The 24,805-nt window shown below is 40.5% G+C and overlaps 1 protein-coding gene and 1 long non-coding RNA gene across 2 annotated transcripts in view; both read right to left on the minus strand.

Moving 5' to 3' along the window:
- Positions 1–17,354, minus strand: part of acvr2ba (activin A receptor type 2Ba) — a 39,013-nt gene extending 21,659 nt beyond the window's left edge. The window contains exon 1 of the mRNA XM_044339224.1: positions 17,107–17,354. Coding sequence (XP_044195159.1) covers positions 17,107–17,158 — 52 coding nt within the window. The 5' untranslated portion in view covers positions 17,159–17,354. The remainder of the gene's footprint in view (positions 1–17,106) is intronic.
- Positions 17,355–18,553: 1,199 nt separating this feature from the next.
- LOC122972300 lies at positions 18,554–24,199 on the minus strand. Its single transcript, XR_006399708.1, has 3 exons — positions 24,093–24,199; positions 23,622–23,748; positions 18,554–18,733 (listed from the first exon to the last, which is right to left on the minus strand). It is a non-coding gene; the product is annotated as an uncharacterized LOC122972300 (long non-coding RNA).
- Positions 24,200–24,805: the final 606 nt, after the last annotated feature.

Below are 24,805 nucleotides of genomic sequence, written 5' to 3' on the forward strand. Positions count from 1 at the left end.
CATTCACAAAACAAGGAAGTGCTCCAGTATCGACCGAGGAGGAGAGGAGGACATTTCCCTTCGTTCGTTAATGTTAAAGTTAAAAGTGAAATTTAACAGCCTCACTGTTAATGTTAAGAAGTAAAGTTCGGCTTTGTTGTCTGATTATCGACTCGTTTAAAAAAGGGAAAGAGAGCGTGAGCGAGCTAGAGGGTGAATGAAGAGAGAGAGCGAGAACAAAGCAATGAATGAGAGAAATAAAACATATTTTTGGATTGTTTCAGGTTGTTTTGTTGTAAAGCAGGAATAAAACCATCAAACAATCAATTACTGTGAAGACCAGTGATGCAAAGTAACTAAGTACATTTACTCAAGTACAGTACTTAAGTACAGTTTTGAGGTACTTGTACTTTACTTGAGTATTTCCATGTGATGCTACTTTCTACATTTCAGAGGGAAATATTGTACTTTCTACTCCACTACATTTATTTGACAGCTTTAGTTACTTTTCAGATGAAGATTTGACACAATGGATAATATAACAAGCTTTTAAAATACAACACATTGTTAAAGATGAAACCAGTGGTTTCCAACCTTTTTGTCTTTTGACGTCTTACAAAAAGCAGTGTGTAGTCGGGGTCACATTTCACATGTCTATGAGTTGTTAACAGCTCCACCAAATAGTGATTTTTCCCTCTAAACTTAAACTACTAAGGATGTGCAGAGAACACAGTATTTGTATTTGTATTCGAATAAAAATCCTGTTTTCGTAGTTATTACACTTTTCATTTTAGAAAATTAAAGTGTTATAATAAATGTTCATGGATAAACTACCTTATGAAGGACGACGTCCCCACACCGGGTCTCTAACTGGAGTCTCAGATCAGAGACGACTGCACTGACTACTGAGATAAAACTTTACTCATTGCAGACAGACTTCTACCTATTTATACACCCAGAACACAGAGACAGCACAGCGTTTAACATGTAGGGAAGAACTTCAAAGGTGATTCTTGCTTTGCATTTTTCATTTATTGTCTATTTTTTTTACAACCTAACTTTGTGGAAAGGAGAAGAGGAACAACAGGTGATGGAGAGTCCGTTGGGACTGATAGATGTAACAGCAGAGACACTCAGATAACGACCTGCAGACTGGTATCTGACATGTTGGGTTTTTTTTCTTCCCAAAAACAAATAATTTTTAAAACATTTGTATGAAACAAATATTCGTATAAAACCCACTATTTGTGCTTTGCCGAATAATGTATTTGTATTCGGTCACACCCCTATTAACTACATGAAGCTCATAATACTTATGTACTTTTACTGCAATACTTTAACTACATCAAGCTCATAATACTTATGTACTTTTACTGCAGTAAAGTATTTCTTTCACCACTGTTATAATAATGACTGTCAACAAGTCACACAACACCCTAAAACACTGTGATGGACCCTCATCAAGCACCTTTGAACACTGTAATCACTCTCTTTAATAATCCATTGATTGATCAGTCTATAACATGTTGAAGTCCATTTTTGTTTAAAATGATTAATCAATGCAAATTAATTTTTCTGTCAAATCAACTAATCAATTAATCTTTTAATCGTTTCAGCAGTGGAGGACCACCGTGTGTAGGTGTACGTTGGGGGGATGGGGTGGGGGGGGGGGTCAGTGATGACGTCAACAATGAGTTTGTTAATTGATCTGTGATTTAAACCCTGTTCTGACCCATCGAACCACGACTTGTTCACACACCGACTAACATCACCACCGTCGCCGTGTCGGAGCGTTCACTTTGTGGCATTTTTCCCATACAAGCGACGGGCGTTTCCATGGCGACGGCGGGCCTGTGAGGGGGACCTGAGACACAGAGAGACACACAATAACATCACACCACATGATCTGTGGGTGGAAAGGTCACACACACACACACACACACACACACACACACACACACACACACGGATAATATATATGCTAATCAGGTGTGTGTGTGTGTGTGTGTTCGTGAATACACGCGGTGATGATGTCATACAGCGGTGGAAGAAGCATTCAGATCCTTTACTTCAGTAAAATTAGCAGCTAAATGTGGTTATAAGTGGAAATGTGTTCTCTAGCTGTCTCTAACTGGTCCCAGGTAGAGTTCTGAAGTGGGGGGGGGGGGGGGGGGGGGGGGGGGCATCCAATAATACTCATGATGGGACCATAACTCTACAGCATCTCACCTCCTACATGGTCACATAATTTAGTAATTAATGTGACACAACAGCGTTTGAATTGCACGGCGTGAATCATGAATAAAACATGAGACGCTACTTTAGCTGAATAGAAAGTTGGAAAAGAGGCTGATGAGCTGCCGACCGACGTCTCCTCCATGAAAAGCAGAATATGAAGTTATAACCGAGCGAGAGTCTGACGTGTGTTGAGGTTCTTAGAGGCTTCGGACTCGTCGACATATCAGCAGAGATTTAATGAACATGAAGGATAAACAGCTGTGGACAGCAGATACTGTCAGAATCAGTTCAGATGCTTTTAACGTTATTTTCTGTGCTGATTTTGTTTGGAGGGAGTTTAATTAAACTTGTTTATATTTCATGCATTAATCAGTTATTTCAGCTCATTTACAACAAGTGTTTAGTTTGTTTTTAGTTGCTAAAATCACCGAGTGGCAGCAGAGTGACTTTTACTTCAGAAACAGACGCGGTTCACCGTTCAATGCAGCGCTGGACGCCACAACACCACACAGACAGGAAACACATGTCATCAAGGTCAGAAAAATACCAAACCGTCTGTTTGCTGCCCGCGCCGGTCCTTGCCCTCACTTTTTAACGCAATGGATACTTCTTTAGCCTCATTTTTTCAACGTGCAGTATCGTGACATCGCCGTGGTTAAGGTCTGGTTAGGTTTAGGCATAAAAACCACTTGGTTATTCCGAGTAATTTGCAGGTATTTGACATTTTACAGAGAGGATGCTGCAATTTGGTACAAATTATAAGAAAAAAACTGACAAAAGTGATAAGATTCATTATATTTGTGTTGTTAATTTGCTAAAATTCTTAATAAATTGGACTCTTTACAGTTCTTTGACTGACAGAAAACACTCAGTGTGTAGTTTTATGTGTCAAACTACATATTAGCATATTAGGTTGTTTATTAAAAACTCTGTAACGAGCACATTTCCTGTATAATACCACATTATATAACCCTGTCAAAGAAATGTCCTCATTAGCTAAGTAACTACGTATGAACCTAAATATAATGAGTATGTATATTTTCTTAGAATTTGCACCAAAGTGCATCACCGTCTCTGCACAACGCCATTAAATACCTGCAGATTACTCTGTAAAGTAAAGAGTTACTGCATCAGCAACGATATGGTATAAAAGTAAAAAGCAGAGATGGAAACATTAACTTGATTGAGTACAGCATCATGATCACTGTTAGAAATGACGGACGAAACTATGAAAACACGAATGAACACAGACGTTCGTATCATAATCCAGCAGCAGCTGTAGTATTGTTATGAAAATCAGGACGTCACATTCTCACAGTGTTTCAGTCGCGTCTTCCAGCTGCAACAACTCACACCATCTAATCACATCACACACACATTAACATGTCTAAAGTGTGTGACCTCTGACCTCCTGTGCTTCCTTCATGATGTGGATGCAGACGTGTGTGAAATGCAAATGAAACCACGTCTCAATATGTGTGTGTGTGTGTGTGTGTGTGTGTGAGCGACTTTATCATGCAAAATGACCACATACCAATTATTAAGAGCCTTTGTTCGCTGCAGACATGAGGGTCAGAGGTCACACACACACACACACACACACACACACACACACACAGGCATCTGGCAGGTCCAAGTGTGTGTGTGTGTGTGTGTGTGTGTGTGTGTGTGTGTGTGTGTGTGCATATGTTACTGGGATCAGAGGGCAACATATGAGATGCAAAGCCATGGGAACTCTTCACTCACAGACACATAAATCCATATTATTAATGCCTTTGTGATATCCACATCTCTTCCACACACACACACACACACACACACACACACACACACACTCAGCTGTTCATCTTTTTATGTAGAATATTAATTAAGCATTGAGTTTCGATCTGTTTGAGGTGCCGTATTCAAACTCTACATTCATTCAGATGAAGACACGATATGATTTCAGGTCAAACTGGTGTTTTCTGATGAATTTCATCAGTGTGAGTAAGTTGGTGAATGTTCGTACATGCCAGGTAAGAACGAACCTGGTGTCCTTCTTGCATCCTCTTTCTGTATTCATGGGTTTATTTAATCCCAACGTAGAAGCTCAGGACCCTCCTGGATAATGTAACCATCATAAAAGTTTACGTTCTGGACACTAATTTTAAATATTTCAACTTTGTTTCTGGGAAATCGTGTTTTTCCGTCATTTGAGTGGACGGGTAGGGCTGTGATTACCACAATACTGCAGTCATGTGATGCCTACTGCAGGGTTGAGATCATTACCGTCATCACAACTGTCATATACGATGGTCTAATGTGTGTGAACGTTCTGTATGATGTGGAGGGAAAGCCAGTAGCAGCACCCAAAAATCTGAACCTCTATTAATCATCAGCTTTTAAGTTGATATGTTGAACTTGTTAGCAAACAGTTGCTTATTTCTACATCCAGCAGTTACGGAGCAACATTATCATTCATGTGGAGTCGTGTTTCTGTCCACCTGGTGAATGGATGGTTGTTTTGGTCTGATTGGTACGATTGCTGTGTTCACATCTGCCCAAATTGCATCGAGAAGAAAAAACCAACCAGACTAAACAACTCGCCAAAAGTTCCCCTAAATTACAAAAAAAAGTGGTACGTTTAGTCAAATACTACACTTAAACCTGCAATAACTGAGTTTTTGTCCACAAGTTTTCCTCAGAAACAAGAAGTCAACTCAACACTGACATATCATCAGCTTTTAAGTTGACATGTTGAACTTGTTAGCAAACAGTTGCTTATTTCCACATCCAGCAGTTACAACATGATCATCACATTGATAATGTCAATAATTACTTGTGGGGTTCCTCAGGGTTCTATTCTTGATCCTTTGTAGTTTCAATTTGGTTAAAGCTGCTTGAAATGATGTTTTTTGTCCACTTGTTTTCAGCAGAATAGTCTCTAAACATGACTTCTGTCATATTATCAGCTTATAGAGTAGTTGAGGCTAACATGTTAGCAAACAGTTGCTTTATTTCCACATCCAGCAGTTACGGAGCAACATTATCATTCATGTGGAGTCGTGTTTCTGTCCACCTGGTGAATGTAAGTCCAATATTCACTCTCTTTTAGCTTCTGTTTTTACTCTCTACCAACTCCTGAGGGAAATATCTGGCTCTTTAGCTGCTAAATGCTCCACTATGTTCACCAGCTAGTCTACAGCTAACTGTGTCTGCCTGCTGCGGCCCAAAACGACGCTATGAGAGCGCTGAGAGTGAACCAGAATGAGCTGAAACTCACTATAAAGCTCCGTAAAGCCGAGAGGAGCTGCAGAGTCTCTGATGATTCTCTCGTAGGTTCATCACTACGAGACACAACCAACACGTTCAACACTCACTGTATAGATCAGACTGAGGAGCAGAGGGATATACGTCAGAGATGATTTAAGCTGCGGACTCTAAAATCAGTTTTCCTAACACATCGTAATCTCTGTTATTGGATGTTTCTTGCAGAATTGCACGCTGGGAGTCGTGATTAACTCTGACCTCAAAGTTTTTATGTCCACAGGTTTGTAGCTTTGACTTTTTTTCTAACGCAGTTGTTCATGTTTTGTTCTGATGGTTCAACCAGGAGAGAGATTACTGAGTGTCACTAACGTTGTTTATGAAAGAGATGAAGGAGACGTTTACTTCCTCTGTTGAAATGAACTAATTTCACTGCAAAGCTGTTTTACTACTGTTACCTACTCTGTTCACCTCTCCTCCTCCTCTCAGCCAAGTCCTGGCTTCCATCCAGCTAGATCCCAAAATGCCCCCCCCCCCCAAACCCACCCACTCACACACACACACACACACACACACACACACACACGCCTCTATTTATAGCCACTCACAAGTCAACCTCAACACTGCTGTACCATTCTCTGTGGAAATGATAAGAGGAGGAGGAGGAGGGGAAAGAAAGAGTACTAGAGCTCGTCCTTAACCAAATCTCACACCCTTTCCACGCTAACACACACACACACACACACACACACACACACACACACACACACAGCCGTAAGTGCCATCAATCACAGTGTGGTCGGCCGTGGCAGCAAAGAGGGCTGCAGACAATAGAGTTGACCTCCAAGACAGAGGGCCTCATCGCTGGAGAGCGACAGAGAGAACAAAAAAACTAGACGACAGCATCTCTTTATTTCTCTGTTGTCTCTCTGTTCAGCCTTCATCCTCTCTCACTTTATTTTTAATTTCATGTACGGTTCGCTCGGAGAGAAAACATCTCACACACAAGGTCCACTTACTAGCTTTCTTTTTGAGATTAATACTAGAATTTGAATCCGTCTGTATAGTTGAGTTAATTATGTTTGTGAAGGAACAAGAAGGACGACTAATGTTTGAGTAAAAAACAGAAAAGCCTTCCTCATAACAGTCGAAGCCTCGTCTCTGAATCCTCGTCTTGTCCTGAGCTACTCTCTCTGTGATCTCAGTGTCCTTGCAGATTTCCTGTGTATATTTCTGTACATATGCTCTTTGCAGATTACACCTGCAGCCATCTGTTAGCTTGTTCACATGGGAACAGTCAACACATTCTGCACATATGCTCATTGTGCTGGAATATGAATTACAGCCAACATCTGTATATTTGTAAACCTGTGAGCCGCAAACAGCTGCAGCTCTGTGGATCTGTCAGCAGGCGTCTATTTAAGCTGCTGTGTAGGATATGAGAAAGAAAATGAAACCAAACACTTAGAAGTTGATAAAGAGAATACTATTATTTATCTGTCTGTGTTCCCACAAACCTATAAACCATAAAAACCCCAATCAAACCCAAAACCTTCATACAAAACCCCGTAAGAAACCATAGAACTGCATCATCATTTACAAGACCACAGTGAATCATAGCTAGAACTCTCTGGCAGTCGCATATTGATAGAACCAAAGAACCTGCTTAAGAAGCAGCAGAATAACTCTTACATACTGGCTGGTGTTTGGTGTCACCTTTGCATGAGAGAAGCAATAAAGGCGTTTCCTTCTTTTCCTCCATGTTGTCCTCCTCTTCTAATACTTTCTCTTCAACTCACTGTCTCATCTTTGAATAACAGACCCACCAAGTCCCTGGAAAAGGGCCTCGAGCAGCTTTCATATAGTCCTATGAAAGGCTATGATGGTTGCCTTGGAATTAAAGGGCTTGTTTGAAGGTGTAGATGCTGCAACAGTGTCAAGACACCTTGTGACCCTCTGTCTCTACTGTATGTATATCATATATGATGCTGCATTACTTGTAATGGAGTATTTTGCTGTAATGGATCTTTTACTGCAGTAAAAGATCTGAATACTTCTTCCACCAGTTAATGAATCTCTAAACTCTGTCAAGACACCCTAAAAATCTAAAGACACTCAGATGGACCCCCATCAAGAATCCCTAGAACACCCTAGAAATGCTGAGGACCTCCTCAAGAACCTGTTCAAGTCCTTGAAAAAGCTCTGCAGTCCTATCAAGGACACCTGAAACCCCTCCAAGTAGCCCTGGAACCGTTAGAAAACCCCTACACCCCATCAAAGGACCACTGACCCCTGTGACATCCAGGATCCCTTGTCGAGGGGCCCAGGAACCCACTAGAGGACACATAGCTGCCCCCCAGGACAAAGAACACCATCAATGCTGTCCTTCAAAAAACACCTGAATCCACTTTAAACACTTTAAACCCCCAAATACAGCCCAGGAACCTCTAAAGAACCCCTAAAATCAAATTTGAGACCGAAGGAACACCCCTAAAATGACCCCTGGAGGACCTCACAAACACAGCCCCAACAACTTCAACTTTGCCAGAGAGAAACTACCAGACGGGACAACCAACACCCGTTTTTGTGCGTGTTGTTGTTGTTGTCCAGACAACATCTGCCCCCACCATCTGAAACCCCAGACAGGACACACTCCCAGACTGGGCCCCCGATCCCCGGACAAATGGCAGCGAGAGAGAGTCATTCCTCTGGTCCTCGAGGGAGAGAGAGGAGGCCGAGAGAGGAAACAAAAAAGTGAAGGGGGACGGGGGGAGGGAGGGGGGGAGGGGTGGCAGTCTGGGCCCCTGGGAGCCATCAGTTTGTCAATGAAAGAGAGTCGTGGACCCTCCATCTGTCACAGCGAGGCTCCAAACTTTACAGCCGAGCAAACACAATGCAAACACAACACTCTGCCGTTTACTGTTGACATTCTATAACATGACCACGGAGCATGCTGGAGTCTGATTGGACAGTTTGAAAGGAAGTGAACATCCCTGCAGCGTTTGTTTGCGTGTTTTGATAAAGTGTCCTACGTTTCTATTGTTGCACAGTGAGCTTTGGGCCTAAATAGCACAAGCTAGATAACACTTTATCTGTCCAAGTACACACAAACACACACACACACACACACACACACATGCCTGCACAGCTTATCAGGTGAAACCTACTGTGTGTGTTGTCCCTCACGGTAACTGACTGCTTATTGAGAAACCTGATCGATTACAGTCCCTCCAGGAAATAATTAACGCAAATTTCAAGAAATCTCCACAATATTTGCCAGAGTTTGTTTGCAATTTTTGCTGAATTATCACAACGTTTCTGCATGAAACGTCCAAATCAACAGCTGCTTGTGGTTTGGACCAATCGTGGCTTTTGGTGTGGTGCCAACAAACATGACGCCATAGACGAGCAAAACAATTCCCGAAATGTTCCCGAAATGTTCCTGAATGAGGTTTGATTCAGTGAGTCAGAAGACATAACAACATAACATTATTGATGATTTTATTTGCTGCTGATGTTGAACTGAAAGTTTATTTAATAAAGGTTATAAATGGAACTCAAGTACAGTATTTCATAGAACTTTGAGTCCTCATGGTTCTCATGTTCAGCTGAAATATAGATGTTTCTGTGATCTGCAGGATGCTTTTTAATCCAGGAAGTCATTACATATGACTCTTCACTGGTAGCAGTTTTTAAAAAATTGCATTATTTTCTTTTGTTTGCAATTTTACCACAAAAAGACATAAAACATCACAAACTGTATCGCAGTTTTTAAGAAAAGCTGCTGCAGAATCAAACATTCTTGGCTGCAATAATCTGGGATTATGTGACCATCAAAGCATCCAAACCTGGTGAACAAAAAAACTTAAATATATTTACACTATGTGATACTTCTGGATATCAGTCTCTGACATTTCTTCACCCGATTAAAATAGAAGTGAGTGAAGAATTGACAGAACAGACTGGAGACAGTTTACAGAAGGATTATCACAGCGAGTCTATTTCAAATGAAGACTGGATAGAAACTGACAAGCAGCAAGAAAAACTGTGACTTTTATTTCCTGATTTTATTATAAAAATCCTAAAAGTCCTCCCGAAATATTCAAAACAACAAAGGTTTCACATCATCACCATCTGCTTCATCATTCACAGACAAGCTCTCGTACAGGTTTTAACACATTTCTGGTGCTTCGAGCTGCAGAACCGAGTGGAGAGTCTTCCTCTGGGAAAACATCTTTGTACACAATCCCCTGTTTGTCGAAGCTCCTGTAAAATCAATGTCTTACAGCTGAGTTTTACTGCAATATTCACCCAGAGAAAGACACAAGGCAGCAATATTACAGACGCATCAGGCTGCAGAAATATCTTCATTATAATGATTATTGATCTCATAATGAATTTGAATCTGATTAATATTTGTTTTACATTCGACAGTTAAAACTACACACGTTGGGTGTTTTTATGGTGAGTTGTGGTATTTTAGGATTAGATCAACATAAATAAAATAACTTAGTATTGCTTTGAAACGGCTTTTACACCTTCATGTAAAAATAAAATGGTCATACTTCATTTCATAGGGCTGCAATTTACTAATAATTTCTCAGGAAGTTTCTTGGAAATTGAATCTGATACTGAAGACGATAAATAGTCCTGAAACAGTTTTTGGTGAGTTCAGTTTTGATTTTCCTTTAAAATCCATTTAAATAAAATCTGCAGAAAATGTCCTTGAACAGCTAAATAAAAATGTAAAATATGAAAAATCCAAATATTAATGTTAAAAAAATCTTTCTTTGAGGTAACTGCAGCTGCGACTGATGATCTTAGTAGTTTTAAATCCTGGTTTTGACCCTTTGACTGCAGGATCTCTGTGTTGCTTTAGAGGAATTAAAATATGTTTGATTTATACAAGACTGACATGAAACACTGATGTATAATTTTATATGTTTACTATTGAACTGAAAGCCCGTTAAGATGTTTTATCTACAACAATCAGGCTGTTATATTAATCTGGTTGTAACCAGTTTATTACACATGGTTTTTATTTCTTGGTTCTTTAACTGCTGAGCTGCAAGTCAGAATAAACACGACGCAAAGCAGCTCTCTGCTAATGACTTTTATGTGTTTCTCTGTGTACGTTTTGTATGTTTGCCAATGTGTGTGTGTATGTGTATATGTGTGTGTGTATGTGTGTGTATATGTGTGTGTGTATGTGTGTGTATATGTGTGTGTGTGTGTGTTACAGAGAGAGTTATGACAGTGGTCCTGCAGCAGACTGCTCAGGCTTAATCTATGAAAAGTCTCTCTGGACATTCAAACTGCAGTGAGACGGATCAGAGTCTGATGACATCATCGAATCACCATCAATCACCTGGTTTGAAACGATGCACAGACTAGATTCACCAACATCAGAAATATAGAAGCAATTAAAACGATCTCGTTCTCAGACTGTTCTCTCGGTTGTATTAAAACACCCTCTAAAGACTCGGCTGTTCGGTTTCTCTGGTACATTTTGTTTCAGGTCAAAATTACGGATGCACCTTTCTGACCAAGCTAGCTAGCTAGCTAGCGTCAGGGTTAGCTCCACCCTCTCGTCCTAATATGGTCACTTCTGGCTCCAAAAAAAACAAGATGCCGACGACCAAAATGCCAAACTCGAGTCCACGAACCAATGGGTGACGTCACCATGGCAACGTCCGTTATTTTTATACAGTCTATGGTTCCAGCTCAGCATCATGTCTTGTGAGGAAAAACTTGGAAACCACTGAAGGAAATCCTGAAGTTAGAACAAATTCAAAACATATTTAAATCCGGGTTTCTGTTCTCCAGCCTGCAGGAATGTTTAATTCTACAACACATGACCGTCTTCTATTTATTTTCTTCACAGCAGAAAACACAAAGAAATCTCTGCAGGCCTCTCCCAAGGCTAACGATGTATATGTGTGCGTGTGGAGGTGGGTTATAATAAAAAAAAAAAACCTCAGTATTGATCGCTGAGAAAGCAGGTCAGCTGAGCTACAGTCGTATATTAGAGGAAGCAAAGAGCGTAACGAAACGTCGACACTGCAGCCGCCGGACATCCGAACTACACTGGAACATAAAAAAACATTCATCTGAAAAGAAACAAGACTGACATTAAAATGTTAAAATAGACAAGCTAGAAAATGATCATTAAAACAGAATTACAGTTAGCGCAGTTAGCAGGAGTGCTGCTATGGAGGATTATTAATGACAAGACTGTAACATCAGTTATTGAACTATTATGTCCCTTATAAACAGTATAGTGTCATATGAATAGAAGACAATATATTTGTCCTGGATATTCTGGTTGAAAGAGGTGGGTCATATAAGAGTTTCTCATCTTTAAAGTCTGAAAGTCTGAAAAAGGAGGTCGTCTTATATTCAGGTCAGTTCGGTGCTGTATGTTCTCAGCTGCCGACACATCGAGTCTGATTCCTCACAGGAAGTTACCTGAAAACTGTAATCAATTACTGATTACACATTTCTCTTTGAAAAACTGATTAAATTAATTAACTTTCATTAATCAGGCTTCAGTTCTGTCAATGTCTTTAAAGGATCTTTCTGCTGATTTGTCTTCATGTTTGGATCCAAACCAGCAGTGAACTGATCTACTAACTAGTACTACTATCTGATTAAAAACACGTCAGCACTACAACACTATTCAATTAATAGATTAGTCAATCAAACCTTTTTGATAACTGATTCATCATTTCAAAATGTTTTAAAGTAAAAAATCCAAACAATGTCTTGTTGAAGTTTGTCAAATGTGAATATTTGCAGCTTTTTCTTCTCTGAACATTGTAGTAAATTGAATATTTTGTGGTTTTGGACAAACACCTAAACTTTATAAAGCATGAGATCATTTCCTCTCAATATCAAAACAAACATCACGCTTGTGACTTGAGACGTGTGCACAGAAGAGCTGCAGTTTTACCAAAGTAACGATCATGTGTGATCTGCGTTTCAGCCATTTTCACTACTAACGGACCAACATGTCCCAATAAAACAAAGCACACGTCCTGACGTCTGACCTCACTTGTTGTGTTTGTTTGGCTGCAGGATGTTGTTGAAGCCTCATCACACTCCTAACGGTCTCATGATGCACCCCGAGCTAAAAAACAAACAAACAAACAAACTCATGCCCACCATGACGTTCAGCTTCCTCCGCTGACTGATCACGTCTTCTAGCGGCACCATCAGTCGGGGTCACAGACAACGTTCACTACAGTAACGATTCCATCATCGACTTACTGAGCAGCATCCGTACAATCATTCATACCAGCAAGAAAAACCAGAGTACAGAAATGACCTTTAGTTAGTAACCACGACGACCCGGGGAAGTTTGAGATGATGTCAGCGTGAGGTGACGTGTTGGACGTCTACATGGTGGATGGCAGCAGACCACCGTTTACTTCCTGCTTCCAACCGCGACTGTCATGGTCCTGACGGTCGAGTTGGGACATTTTTTTTTAAAAACTGTAACATTGAGGTGTTTACTGTTGCCATGACGATGAAGGTTGCGTAACTTTAAGGAAGTATAAACCACTTTTTAAGGGGTCGTTTTAACCCAAATCATGATCTGTGATGTGTCATCGTGGGTGTATGTGATGTGTCGTGTGCAGCTTTGTATTTTCTATGGTGTGTTCTGTGTGTTTGTTTGTTTGTTTGTTGTTGTGCTGTTCTATGTTTTGATTGTGTTGGACTAACTACGGATGCAAATTAGCTTCAAGCTAACTACGGCGCGTTGCATCATTTATGCTTAAATACTGCACATTGTCCCGTTCAATAAATCAAATCAATCGATCAATCTTTCCCCTAAACCTGACCAGACGGTCACCACAGCGTCGTCACATCATAAAACATCATTATTGTTTTACAGTGATTTGTTGTTTTTTTATGACGCTCCTCTGCTCGTTCTGACTACGGCCACTAGATGGCGTAAAACGTAACTACAGGTTGTTTTTTGATGTGTTGTTCATACAGTCAAATAAATATATATCAGTCAATTATTTAATCAGATTCATCATTTTCAAATCATTTCCAGTAAGAGTCCTGAGAAGACTTTTGTCTGGTGCAAGAAACAATTTTCAATTCTTACACTTCATTAATTAATACCACTTAATTATTGGTGTAACTGTAGTCATTTAGTCATTCACAGCAGCTCAGCTGATCAGGTGAAACAATTACATTTGTCAATCAGTTTAACACATGAAAGAAAGTTTACTTTGAAATTATCACCAAATTATTTAAAGTTACAGACCTGTGAAATACAGCTCCGGGTAATTACTTGATCATTTCTCTGTAATTTAGTGCTAATTTCATGGAAAATAGAGGAAAAGCAAATGTAAAGTTTATTTCATGTGTTGAATTTTATGCTTGTCTACACACATTTTATATTTTCCTGATTGTAGGAACTGTACGGTGTCTCTATTTTCTCTGTAATTAGCAACAATTATTCCTAAACAGGAAACTTGTAGGAGAAAAGTACGACGTGGAGTTACATTCTGACACACTTAACGCAGAAATATGAATATAAGCTTTAAAATCATGAAGAGTCAGGAGGATTCATCCTCTGGTGAACATGAACAGTAATCCAGCTGCTAGTTGTTGACATATTTCAGTAGAAAAGGTTTCTGTTTTATCTTTATTTCTTGCAGTCAGCGCTCCTCCAGCTCCTCAGTTTCTCCCCACAGATCTGCTCTTGACCCAGTCCCCCCCCCCCCCCCCCCCCCCCCCTCCTCCTCCTCCTACCTCCTCCTCCCTCCTCCTCTTGACCTCATGTCATCAATCTTAGGGGAGCCGTGAAAAAAAAAAAGGGCACTGGCCCTTTAAATCTTGCCTATGGGCAGCCCATCCCCCCATCATGCCCCCTCGCCCCTCTGCTGGTGTTCAGGCCTGCAGGGAGCCGAGCGCTGAGAAGCACAACAACGCTGCAGATACTTTCTCACATTTACATCAAACAACACGACGAGTTAAAGTAGCAACACGTTCATATGTTGATATGTTGTCCATCGAACCTGCTGCATCATTTTAAACCCCCAAATTCAGTCCGACACATGTAACATCTGTGAACTTACGGAGCTCCAGCTAGAATCTGAAATAAAGTTTTTTGTGGGTTTGAAGAAGTTTCAGCTGATGTGATGATTCAGTCTCACAGAGAAACACCTGAACTACTGAAAACAGCCACATCTCTTCTTCTTCTTCTTCTTCTCAGTTGGCAAACAACAAACATGCATCACAGCTGCGTCTGTTAATGTTTCACTGCAGCTCAAATCATTATTCTATAATCCTTCAGTTATAATAATATAAGTTAGAGACGACAGGAAGTCCTTCATGAGTTCACACTGACTCACTGTGACATTTTATAATAATAATAATAATAATAATAATGAATGTCAGCATATTTGATAATGAATCATTAATTGAAGCCCAAGTGAAGACATCATGATGTTTAACTCCTGCAGTCGCTGATCAGAAATTTAAATTCTTAATATTGTTGTGTATGTTGTGTGTGTGTGTGTGTGTGTGTGTGTATTGATCTGGAGGTAAAGTACAGCTGTGAGCGTTTTCCTCAACAGCTGATAAACATTCCTTTTGTTCTGACTGACCGCTGCAGCACCTCAGGACTCATACTGTAATATATAATATATATATATATATATACATATATATAAATAATATAAGTAGAGCAGCATGTTTATCTTGACGTATTAAAAGTGACTACAGTGATCATTTAGAAACAATCTTGTCTGCCAGTAAAAGTAAATATCACCTGTTTATCATTAATGTGTGTTTGCACCGACATCACACAAATACATATGAAGCATATTGAATATAATCACTATGATCTCACAGCAACTAAACAGAAATATTATAGAAATACCAGAAGAAGATTAACGGAGTTCCTCTGTAAATAAAACACAGTCAATGTGATGAATTTAACCTGCAGAAACAGTGAAATATGACATCACTGATATTAAAGAAGTCACACATGAGCTCCTATATAACATCATGAAGCAAGCTGAGCTCACTAGCATCTCACTGTTGGTCACCTGCTCTTAGAAAGTAACTTAAAACATTATTGATTCAACACCGAACCAGCGTGAAAGTCACCACAGACGTCAAATCCACAGAAATATTATAGACATATAATAAGAAAGTTAAACATAACAGCACAAAGTGTGATAAAGTCACCATCATCTCATTGTTGGCTAAAAGATATTAAAGATATTACTTGAATTTTGTTGTTATAAAAATATGTTATAATGTCTTGGATCTGCAGCCTGATAGAAGTCAGTAATGTCAGTGTTGACTGTCACAGCAGTAACAATAACACAGACATACAACCGGAAATCACCACTGATCTCACTGTTGGACACTGTTTTAGAAATATCTTGACATATGTGTGGTTTTTATGCTTATTTTTCATGCAAAAGAGCAAAAATCCGCATCAGTATGATAGAAATATTGCAGGTAAAGTGGAAATGAAGCACAATAAAGCTCCATATTCAAACCAGTAGAACAGAAATATCACAGAACAGCCTGATACAATAATCTCACTGGAACCTCACAAAAACGTGCGCGCGCGCGTGTGTAGTATTTTTCCAGCACGCACGCGCACACGCCTCCTCCTCCACTACTACGAGGCCACATGACCGAGCTGCTTCATTCATCCGCCCGCCGTGCGCCGCGTAGTAAAAACGCGCGCGGGCGGCACCGAGGAGCGCGTGCAGGGAGGCAAAAAAAAAAAAAAAAACACAAACATGAAATCTGTCCGGTTATAAAGAGGGAGGCGCGAGCTCCGCTGCCGCTCTGCTGATCGATTATTGATCCGCCTGCATGCCTGAGCAGACAATGGAGCTGCACACGCACGCGCAGGCGCGCACAGTCACGCACGCACGTACGCGCGCACACGCGCACGGACAGTGACTGCTCCTGCTGACAGCGAAAGCATCAAAACATGAAAACCAATCATCATCATCTTTCTGCTTCACAGCGATATTTTGTGCAGCCATGTTCGGTGCAACATGAGGACACTGGAGCGTCAGGATCCTCAGTCCACCTTTAATCTGAGCACACACACACACACACACACACACACACACACACACACACACACACACAGTCTGTCACAGAGGAGCAAACCTTTAATATTCCTACAATATTCACAATATATAAATATACTATCGGATCAGTGCAGCTGGCTTGTTTGCTTCTCTAGAAGAAGGATAATATTCCTTCAGTCCTGCTCTGCTTTTTCTCGCCATGTGCTGCTGCTGCTGCTGCTGGAAAAATACTACACGGCCCCAAAACACAGCTGATAATATTCATACAAGGTTTCTAATGAGGACTTTTCATTGTTCAAACCTCTCAACATATCTGCGCTTTCACGTGTGCAGCTGCTGAGAAACGCCGCAAACAAACACGCATAAAACCCGCCTCATATTCCTGCAATATGCATACACTTGGTACAGCTGAAAGCCTCACGCTGTATGTGTGTGTGTGTGTGTGTGTGTGTGTGTGTGATATTCTGGCTTTCAGAGGACGCGCAGTGTTGCAACCTGCAGCCCTTTCACCCACAGAACAAACAGCACAAACAGGCCAGCTCTCCGCTCTTCTCTTTACCTGCACACAAAGTTCCCAGCAGAAGTGCACAAGTCAGCCAGGAGAGCCACATATTCCCTCTAGTGTCCGCCAGGTTGCGTCCTGCTGTCCGCCGGATCCTCCTCCAACATTTAAAAACACAAGTTCCACAAGCGCAGAGGGACGCTGCGTAAAACCGCGACCCGCAGCCAGGCTGGGAGAGCTGTGGCGTTTTTTGTCCGGTGGGCTTTTGTGTGTGTGTGTGTGTATGTGTGTGTGTGTGTGTGTAAGTGTGTAATAATCCAGCCAGCAGCCTCCTCCTCCTCCTCCTCCTCCTTCTCCTTCTCCTTCTCCTTCTCCTTCTCCTGCTGCTCCTCCAAAACGCACCAGACCCGCACGGCTCTACGGAGAAGTTCCCAGCGGACCCGGAGCCATGCGGGGGCGGACAGCAGCGGCGGCGGCGGCGGCTCAGCCCGGGGTCACTGACAGTCACTGCCCGCTGATAGTTCCCAAAGCAGCCCGCAGACACACAGCCACAAAGAGGCGTGAAAACAGCCCGCAGACCTGCGCTCCTCTGCCCGTCTCTCCCTCCCTCTCTCTCTCTTTCTTTCTTTCTTTCCCTCCGCCGCAGCTCGTCCTCTCTCTCTCTCTCTCTCTCTCTCTCTCTCTCTCTCTCTCTCTCTCTCTCTCTCTCTCTCTCTGGGCTGCTGGGACAAACATGCAGCCTGTTTCCGTCAAGCTGCGCTCATCAGCATCAATCCAGCCGCTTCCTCTTTCAAAGTAAAAGCTTAGTTGAAGCTGTTGGCTGCATCAGGATCTGTGGACCAAGCAGCCAAACGTCATCTGAGATGATTGATCTTTTACATTATTTACGTGCTTTGAATTTTCACCAAATAAAAGTTTAATTATCTCTTTAAAAGATCTAACAACATCTTCTCCTCCTTCATGTAAAAATTTAGAATCTGTGAATCTGTAAATGTTGGACGCCAGACGTCTCGTCCTTCACCGTGAAGTCCATCTCAGTGTTCGTGCTCACCGTCACGCTTGTGTCATTTGCATACTGCACCACGATTGGCTCCAAACTAGCTGTGATGTCATGAGTCCTGCAGGTGCGTCCAGGTGTTCAACTGAGATTTAAGGTGAGAAATGTTGAAAACAAACTGCACAGAGAAGAAGAAGAAGAAGAAGAAGAAGAAGAAGAAGAAGAAGAAGATCACACTGAGGCATCCTGTTCTTGAGTGGACGGACTGAGTCGTTTAATTGAGACAAACTTTTATGTTCTTGTTTTATTTTCTGGTTCTTTATGATTGTGCAGCTGAAGCAAAACCTCACTGAAATACACAAAAAATACACAAAAAACAGCAAATATTACTGCCGTCTGGTGTTATCTGTATTATAAAGTTAATGTTTTATTCATTTTATTATTTCAATATAATGATTTTTTACATTAAAATGTTTTTAATAAATACAAAACATTAGGGAACACAAAATAAAAGCTAAAGATGTAACCATAACTGTAATTTACTATTTGCACTAATTACAAGACCACATAGAAGCCATGTCTTTTGCAAGCTTTATTGTGATAATCTTGACCGGAAGTGGTACCTGTCGCTCTGACGTGCTTGACGCTGTTTGGTGCAACAGAGCTGAACTGAGTCCAAAATGGCTCCTAAAGAGAGAGAGAGAGAGAGAGAGAGAGAGAGAGAGAGAGAGAGAGAGAGAGAGAGAGAGAGAGAGAGAGAGAGAGAGAGAGAGCCCGGATGTTTAAATACAAAGGCAGGAATGTAATGAGAGAGACAGAAACACTCCTCTGCTCCTCCAGTACAACCAGTACGGTTGTTACTTCAATCAGATGGACACCAGTGACACAGAGGCATGATGGGTAATCAGCAGCTGGGAGAGGAAGGAAAGAAAAGTCAAATATTTCATTTTATTTTATTTATTTTTTTTACAATTTTCTTGTTTCTTTAAAAAAAAGTTAGTTGTGATGTAAACCAGCTGATTTCAACGTTTCTTCAGCTTCACGCAGCAACAAAAGATTTAAAAATAATAAATGAAAAGATGTTAAAATGTTAGATGAGAGTTTGTTGTGAAGACGTGGACGACAGCATCACTCACAGGGACTTAAAAGAAAAAAATATACTTTATTTATATTTATATCTACATATATACATATACTGGGAGTTCATATGAGGAACCTGAATGAAGAGCAGCTGCATGTGTATGTTTACTGCACTTTAACGTCTCATTATTTAATGTTTTATTCTTCTTCTTCGTTCTATTATTTATAGTAATTTTTCTTATTTGTGATGTTTTTCTCATGTGTACGTCACCTTCAGTTGGAGCTACTGTATGAAAAGTTATATTCTGATAAATCAACTGTGTGGAGGATGAGGTCAAAGCTGCAGAAACAAGCAGGTTTGTTTTATTGTTACATGATGATTTACGAGCTTCACTATTTAGTAAAATGTCCTTAATTTCAGATGATTTATAAAAACCTGAGCTGTGTTTTATTTGTAGAGTTTGGTGCAAAGGACAAAGTGCTCAGTTTGTTTGTAATGTAGGTTTTGTGTTTCACCGCTGCAGCTGTGTTTTGGTGTCTCGTAACTCCATGAGGGCTCGAACACGTTTAACTGACCCGTTGGTTCATGTGGTCTGACGGTCCAGCAGATTAAAGACCTGCTGGCTGATACTTCTGTGCCGTTTAAACTGGTCGTTGAAGCAGCTGGAGGTCGGAGCTGATGGAAAACACCCAGTTCAACCATCATCAGCACGCTCACTCTGCAATTAAAAGAGAGGCTTTTATTTATGACTTTATTCTGGCTTCGAACCAGTCTGAGGTGAACGTCTGGTCGTCTGATCTTTCTTTTTTATTATTATGTGTGGTAAAATAAAGAATAATCAGTAACTGAGGGTGGGAGGTGTTACACTCTCCTCTCCTTCATGTTCTTCTCTTCTCTCTCAGATGCTCCTCATCAGCTGATCAGTGCCGCCATATTTAAGAGAGGCTGGAGGAGAGGCAGCTCTCTCTCTCCCAGACTGCACAGCGTACTCACCTCAGGTATGTCATCAGCTTTATATGCTGCTGGTCACAAGGTTGAACCAAATGTTTCTTTTTTTGTGGCCGTGACAACACAACCCTGACTGTCTGACTGACTGTACAATCAGTTTTAAATTCTTTAAACCTTTCTTAAATCGTAGCCTGTAGAAAGTAAACTAATGTGCTTGAGTCTGAACACACCGGCGTTTAAAAAGGTGACATCGAGTTACAGCGGCTTGTAGATTGGCTGCAGGAGGGGGAGTAAATACAGTGCAATGTTTTTGCTTTGGTGAACTTTGACCTGCAAATTTGCACTGTTGTCCAATAGCAAGCCGTCCTGACAGAGCTAAGCTGTGAGTGGACGAAGCTATCGGAGGCCGTGATACTAATACAGGTCTGAATAAACTCTGGACCTTTTCACACCTGAAAGTCTGAACTAAGGTTCATGTTTTGTGATGTTGTTACAGTTGATCTGGTTGGTAAAGAGTTTCATCTCTGTGGGCTGCGTCTCTCTGTACTTGACACTGATTGGTTTGTAGACGGTTCTGGAAAATGTCGGCATTTTTATGATTTTTTTCCCAGTTGCAGCCCCTCAGTTCAGCCTCTGTCTGAAACAGGCCGTTTTAGCTCCTGTCTCTTTAAGGCCCCGCCTCCTGATGAGCCCACTGTGTTCTGATTGGTCAGCTTCAGGAAGCTTCCTCCGGCTCCGGAGGCTACGTAAACAAACTATAGTAGCAGGATTTCACTTCTTTTTCTCCTTCTTTACTCCAAATGTCAACTTCTCAAATCCATCCGTACATGTTGGAGCTGAACAACACATGGAAACACCTTAGCAACCACCTTAGCAACCACCTTAGCAACCACCTTACATGAACATGTTATATCTTATTTGATATAAAAACAGAGTTTATGTGCTGGAATATTTCTCAGAGAGAAAACAGAAGCTGCAGGAGCTGTTGTGACTAATGCTAGTGAGTTAGCGGTTAGCTTGGTTAGTTCACCAACTAACCGGCTGCCAGACGACTCTGTTTTCATGGGATTGATTGGAGGCCGACCATCACACTTCAGGGCTGAAGGAGAGTTAAGAATCACCGACTTATTGGTAGAAATACAGCACGACACACATTTTTCAAGCAAAAACATCAAACATTTTGATGGTTTCAGCTTCTTAAATGTGATGATTTGTTGCTTTTCTTTGCCTCAAAGTCGCAATACATGACATTCAGCCTCTAGATGTCGCACTATAGCACCAACATCTCAGACCAAAACAAACGTGCTGTTTACTCAATAAAGTTGGGAGGAAAAAAAAGAAAGTTGACAGCTCACAAAACTCAGATCAGATATGGACAAAGATTCTGTTTCTATATATCCAGGAACATATTTTAGTGAACCGTTTAGCTGTAATTTGAGAAAGTTTGTGACGCCGCCGCCATGTTGGAAACAGACATGGAGGACACAGAGGGACTCACATGCACGCTCACATGCACTAACATGCATGCTCACATGCACTAACATGCATGTGCGGCAGGTGCGGCGACCAAAACAAAGAAGAAGAGAAGCTCAGATGACAACAAACGCAGAGGGAGAGCGACTTCATTCTCTGCTCAGGTCATCATTACTCCTCTATGTCTTTACATAGCAAATATAATGTTTGCTGACATCCAGTCAGGTTGAATGTTGTTTATTGGACCTTTAATTCAGAGTAAACTGACTATCTTTGGATTTTGGACTGTTGGTCCAATAAAACAAACATATAACTTTGAGCTGTAGGAAATTATAACGAGCATTTTTCACTATTTTTTTCACATTTTGATGACTAAAAAATGAAGAAATAATCTGCAGATTTATTGATCATGAAAATAGTTGCCACATTATTTACTGAGCTGCATTTCTAGAAAACATCATCTCTTTTCATTTAAAAGAGACATTTAACTCTTCTTTCCTTTAGATCAGAATAATTAAAATCAGAAGGTGGACTGGGAGGGTCAGTCCCGTCCAGTCTGACTCTTCTTCTCTGCCATCAGCTGATGTTACATAAGTTCAGACAAAACGCAGACATGAACCAGACAGCTGTGTTATTCTTGGCTCAGGATCAAACACACACATCCAGAAACACAGAGACGTGAGCGGTGCATGCACACACACGCACACACACACACACATGCACACACACGCACACTCCTCGCGCATGAGTGCTCCGGCTCGTGGATGCTCCTCACCAGCAGAGTGGAGGCTGCGGTGACATCATTGATCCTTATAGTACATATGCACCCACACATTTCACAGTAAGAGCACCGCCGAGGTGGCCAGCGAATATAAAATCCTCCGCAACAGAAAATACAGACGGGAACTCAGGAGGCCAGATGCACAAACTATAGTTTCATACGCCAGAAATATACAGACGCATTCATTCTGTCAGATTTATAAAGCTGTACGTACACATGGTTCTGTTTTATAAATCTCAGTCACTGTGGAACATGAGCCTCATTTCCAGTCCCACAATTATCCATAAATGGATGAAAACGCCCTTAATCAGCTGTTTTCATATCAACATGCTGCCTGCTGCACCTGTCTGTACACCTGTCCATGAAATAAACAGCAAAGAAGAAGAACAAGTTCAGTTTCACCGGCGAGGTTCTCCGACAGCAGAACAGCTGTTTATATCGTCATATCATTAATTCATCACATGGACTGTAAACCGTCATCAGCAGTGAGATCTCAGAAATATAATCAATAATTAGCCTGTAGCTCATATCTGAACCGACTTTACAAGCTGTGTCACAGATAAGGATAAAATAAAAACGATAAGAACAACAATAAAACACTGACTCCTTTGTAAATTAAAAGAATGATAAAATTAATCAGTATTACATTTATAATTGCACCTTTGATTGGCATTTTACTGATCTCTCTGTAAACACATGAAAATCACACAATCAGTGCAGTCGGTGATAAACAACGTTTTACTAAAAGTCTCCATCTCGTCTTTTATTTCATCTCCATCTTCAGAGCTTTAGAGAAACAAAGTCAGTGTGAGTCTGTGTTTATAGACTCCAGCTCAGGTGCAGGAAACAGCGTATATATTTGTTTCTGTGTGTGTGTACGCATCAGTTCGCTGCATTCACCAACAAACAAAAACAAAAACGGAGGCCTTATCTCATAGTTGTGACTTAATATCTCATAAGTACGAGATTTTTTTCTCATAATTATGAGTTAAGGCCTCCAACTCTTTGTTTGGTGAACACATCTGGCTCCTGATGTCTGGAAGAAGAAGGAAGTGTTTCTGCTTCTGATCTCTATCAGAACACATTCGAGTAAAAGTTTCATCTGTTTCATTAAAAACTAAAATGCTGAAGCAAAAAATGTTCTTCCAGGTAAACATGGTCACAGTTAGCTGAACTATTTCACAGACAAATACAGTAAATCTGCAGTGATTGATAAAACAAACAGATGCCATCTCATTTAAATCATTTAACTCCCCTATTAAAATTTGAGACATTTCAAGACATTTTCATACCTTGATTTTTCAAAATCAAACAAAAAGGATCAGCGAGACATCTCCGTTTCAACCTGCTTCATGAACTCCAGATCAACACATCAGCAGGACCACATCTGTCTGCACCGACACTGTTACACATCACTGCCTGAAAATAAACATGTTTTATGATGTCACCACGCTCTAGTAAAGGTCTGGGTAGGTTTAGGGAGACGTCCTTGTTTGATATGTTTTACTTTATCATGTCAAGTATGAAAGTATGAAGTCAAAAAATTAAACAACATGAAGTAAAATAAAATGTTCTGATTCTACTCAGACTCATTTCTGTGTTCTCACAGTGCAACAGTATCAGTGCTGTCTGTAATCACACTGACAGAGATAAAGTAGTTCTGCCACAACAAGCTTTTATTACTGATGGAGTTACTAGCTAGTAGCAGTGATAGTGCTAACACAGACTACACAAAGTTAGTGCTACAGGTAGTGGAAAAGTACCTGAATGTGTCCGAAACCATCAACCAGCAGCACAGAAGCTCCGCCCCCTCACACAAGTAACGTTAGCATGAAAACAATAAAGTTAGCATGAAACAATAAAGTTAGCATGAAAACAATAAAGTTAGTGTGAAAATAATAAAGTAACATTGGCATGAAAATAAAGTTAACATGAAAACAATAAAATAAAGTTAGCATGAAAACAATAAAATGAAGTTAGCATGAAAACAATGAAATAAAGTTAGCATGAAAACAAAATAATGTTAGCGTGAAAACAATAATGTTAGCGTGAAAACAATAAGGTTAGCGTGAAGACAAAGTTAGTGTGAAAACAATAAAGTAACATTAGCATGAAACAATGAATTTAGCATGAAAACAATAAAGTTAGCATGAAAACAATAAAGTTAGCATGAGAACAATAAAGTTAGCATGAAAACAATAAAGTTAGCATGAGAACAAAGTATTCATAACATTCTTACATTAGTGCTCTGAAAAACAGAAAATCCGCCTGCGCAGTGAAACCTGTGTGTCTACATGCTAGCAGTATGAAGAGCAGAGAGATGCAAATTATCATCAGAAATACGTCCAGCAGTCACTTTCAAGCTGTTGCTGCTACTAGCAATCACATCTGAGAAGCTGCTACCAGGTCATTTTGGTCATTTTTGCTTTAAGAAACAAAGACAAAAATCATAAATCAGTTATTAAAATTGTTTGAC

Source organism: Thunnus albacares, chromosome 21 (assembly GCF_914725855.1).
Source record: "Thunnus albacares chromosome 21, fThuAlb1.1, whole genome shotgun sequence".
NCBI classification, from domain to species: Eukaryota; Metazoa; Chordata; class Actinopteri; order Scombriformes; family Scombridae; genus Thunnus; species Thunnus albacares.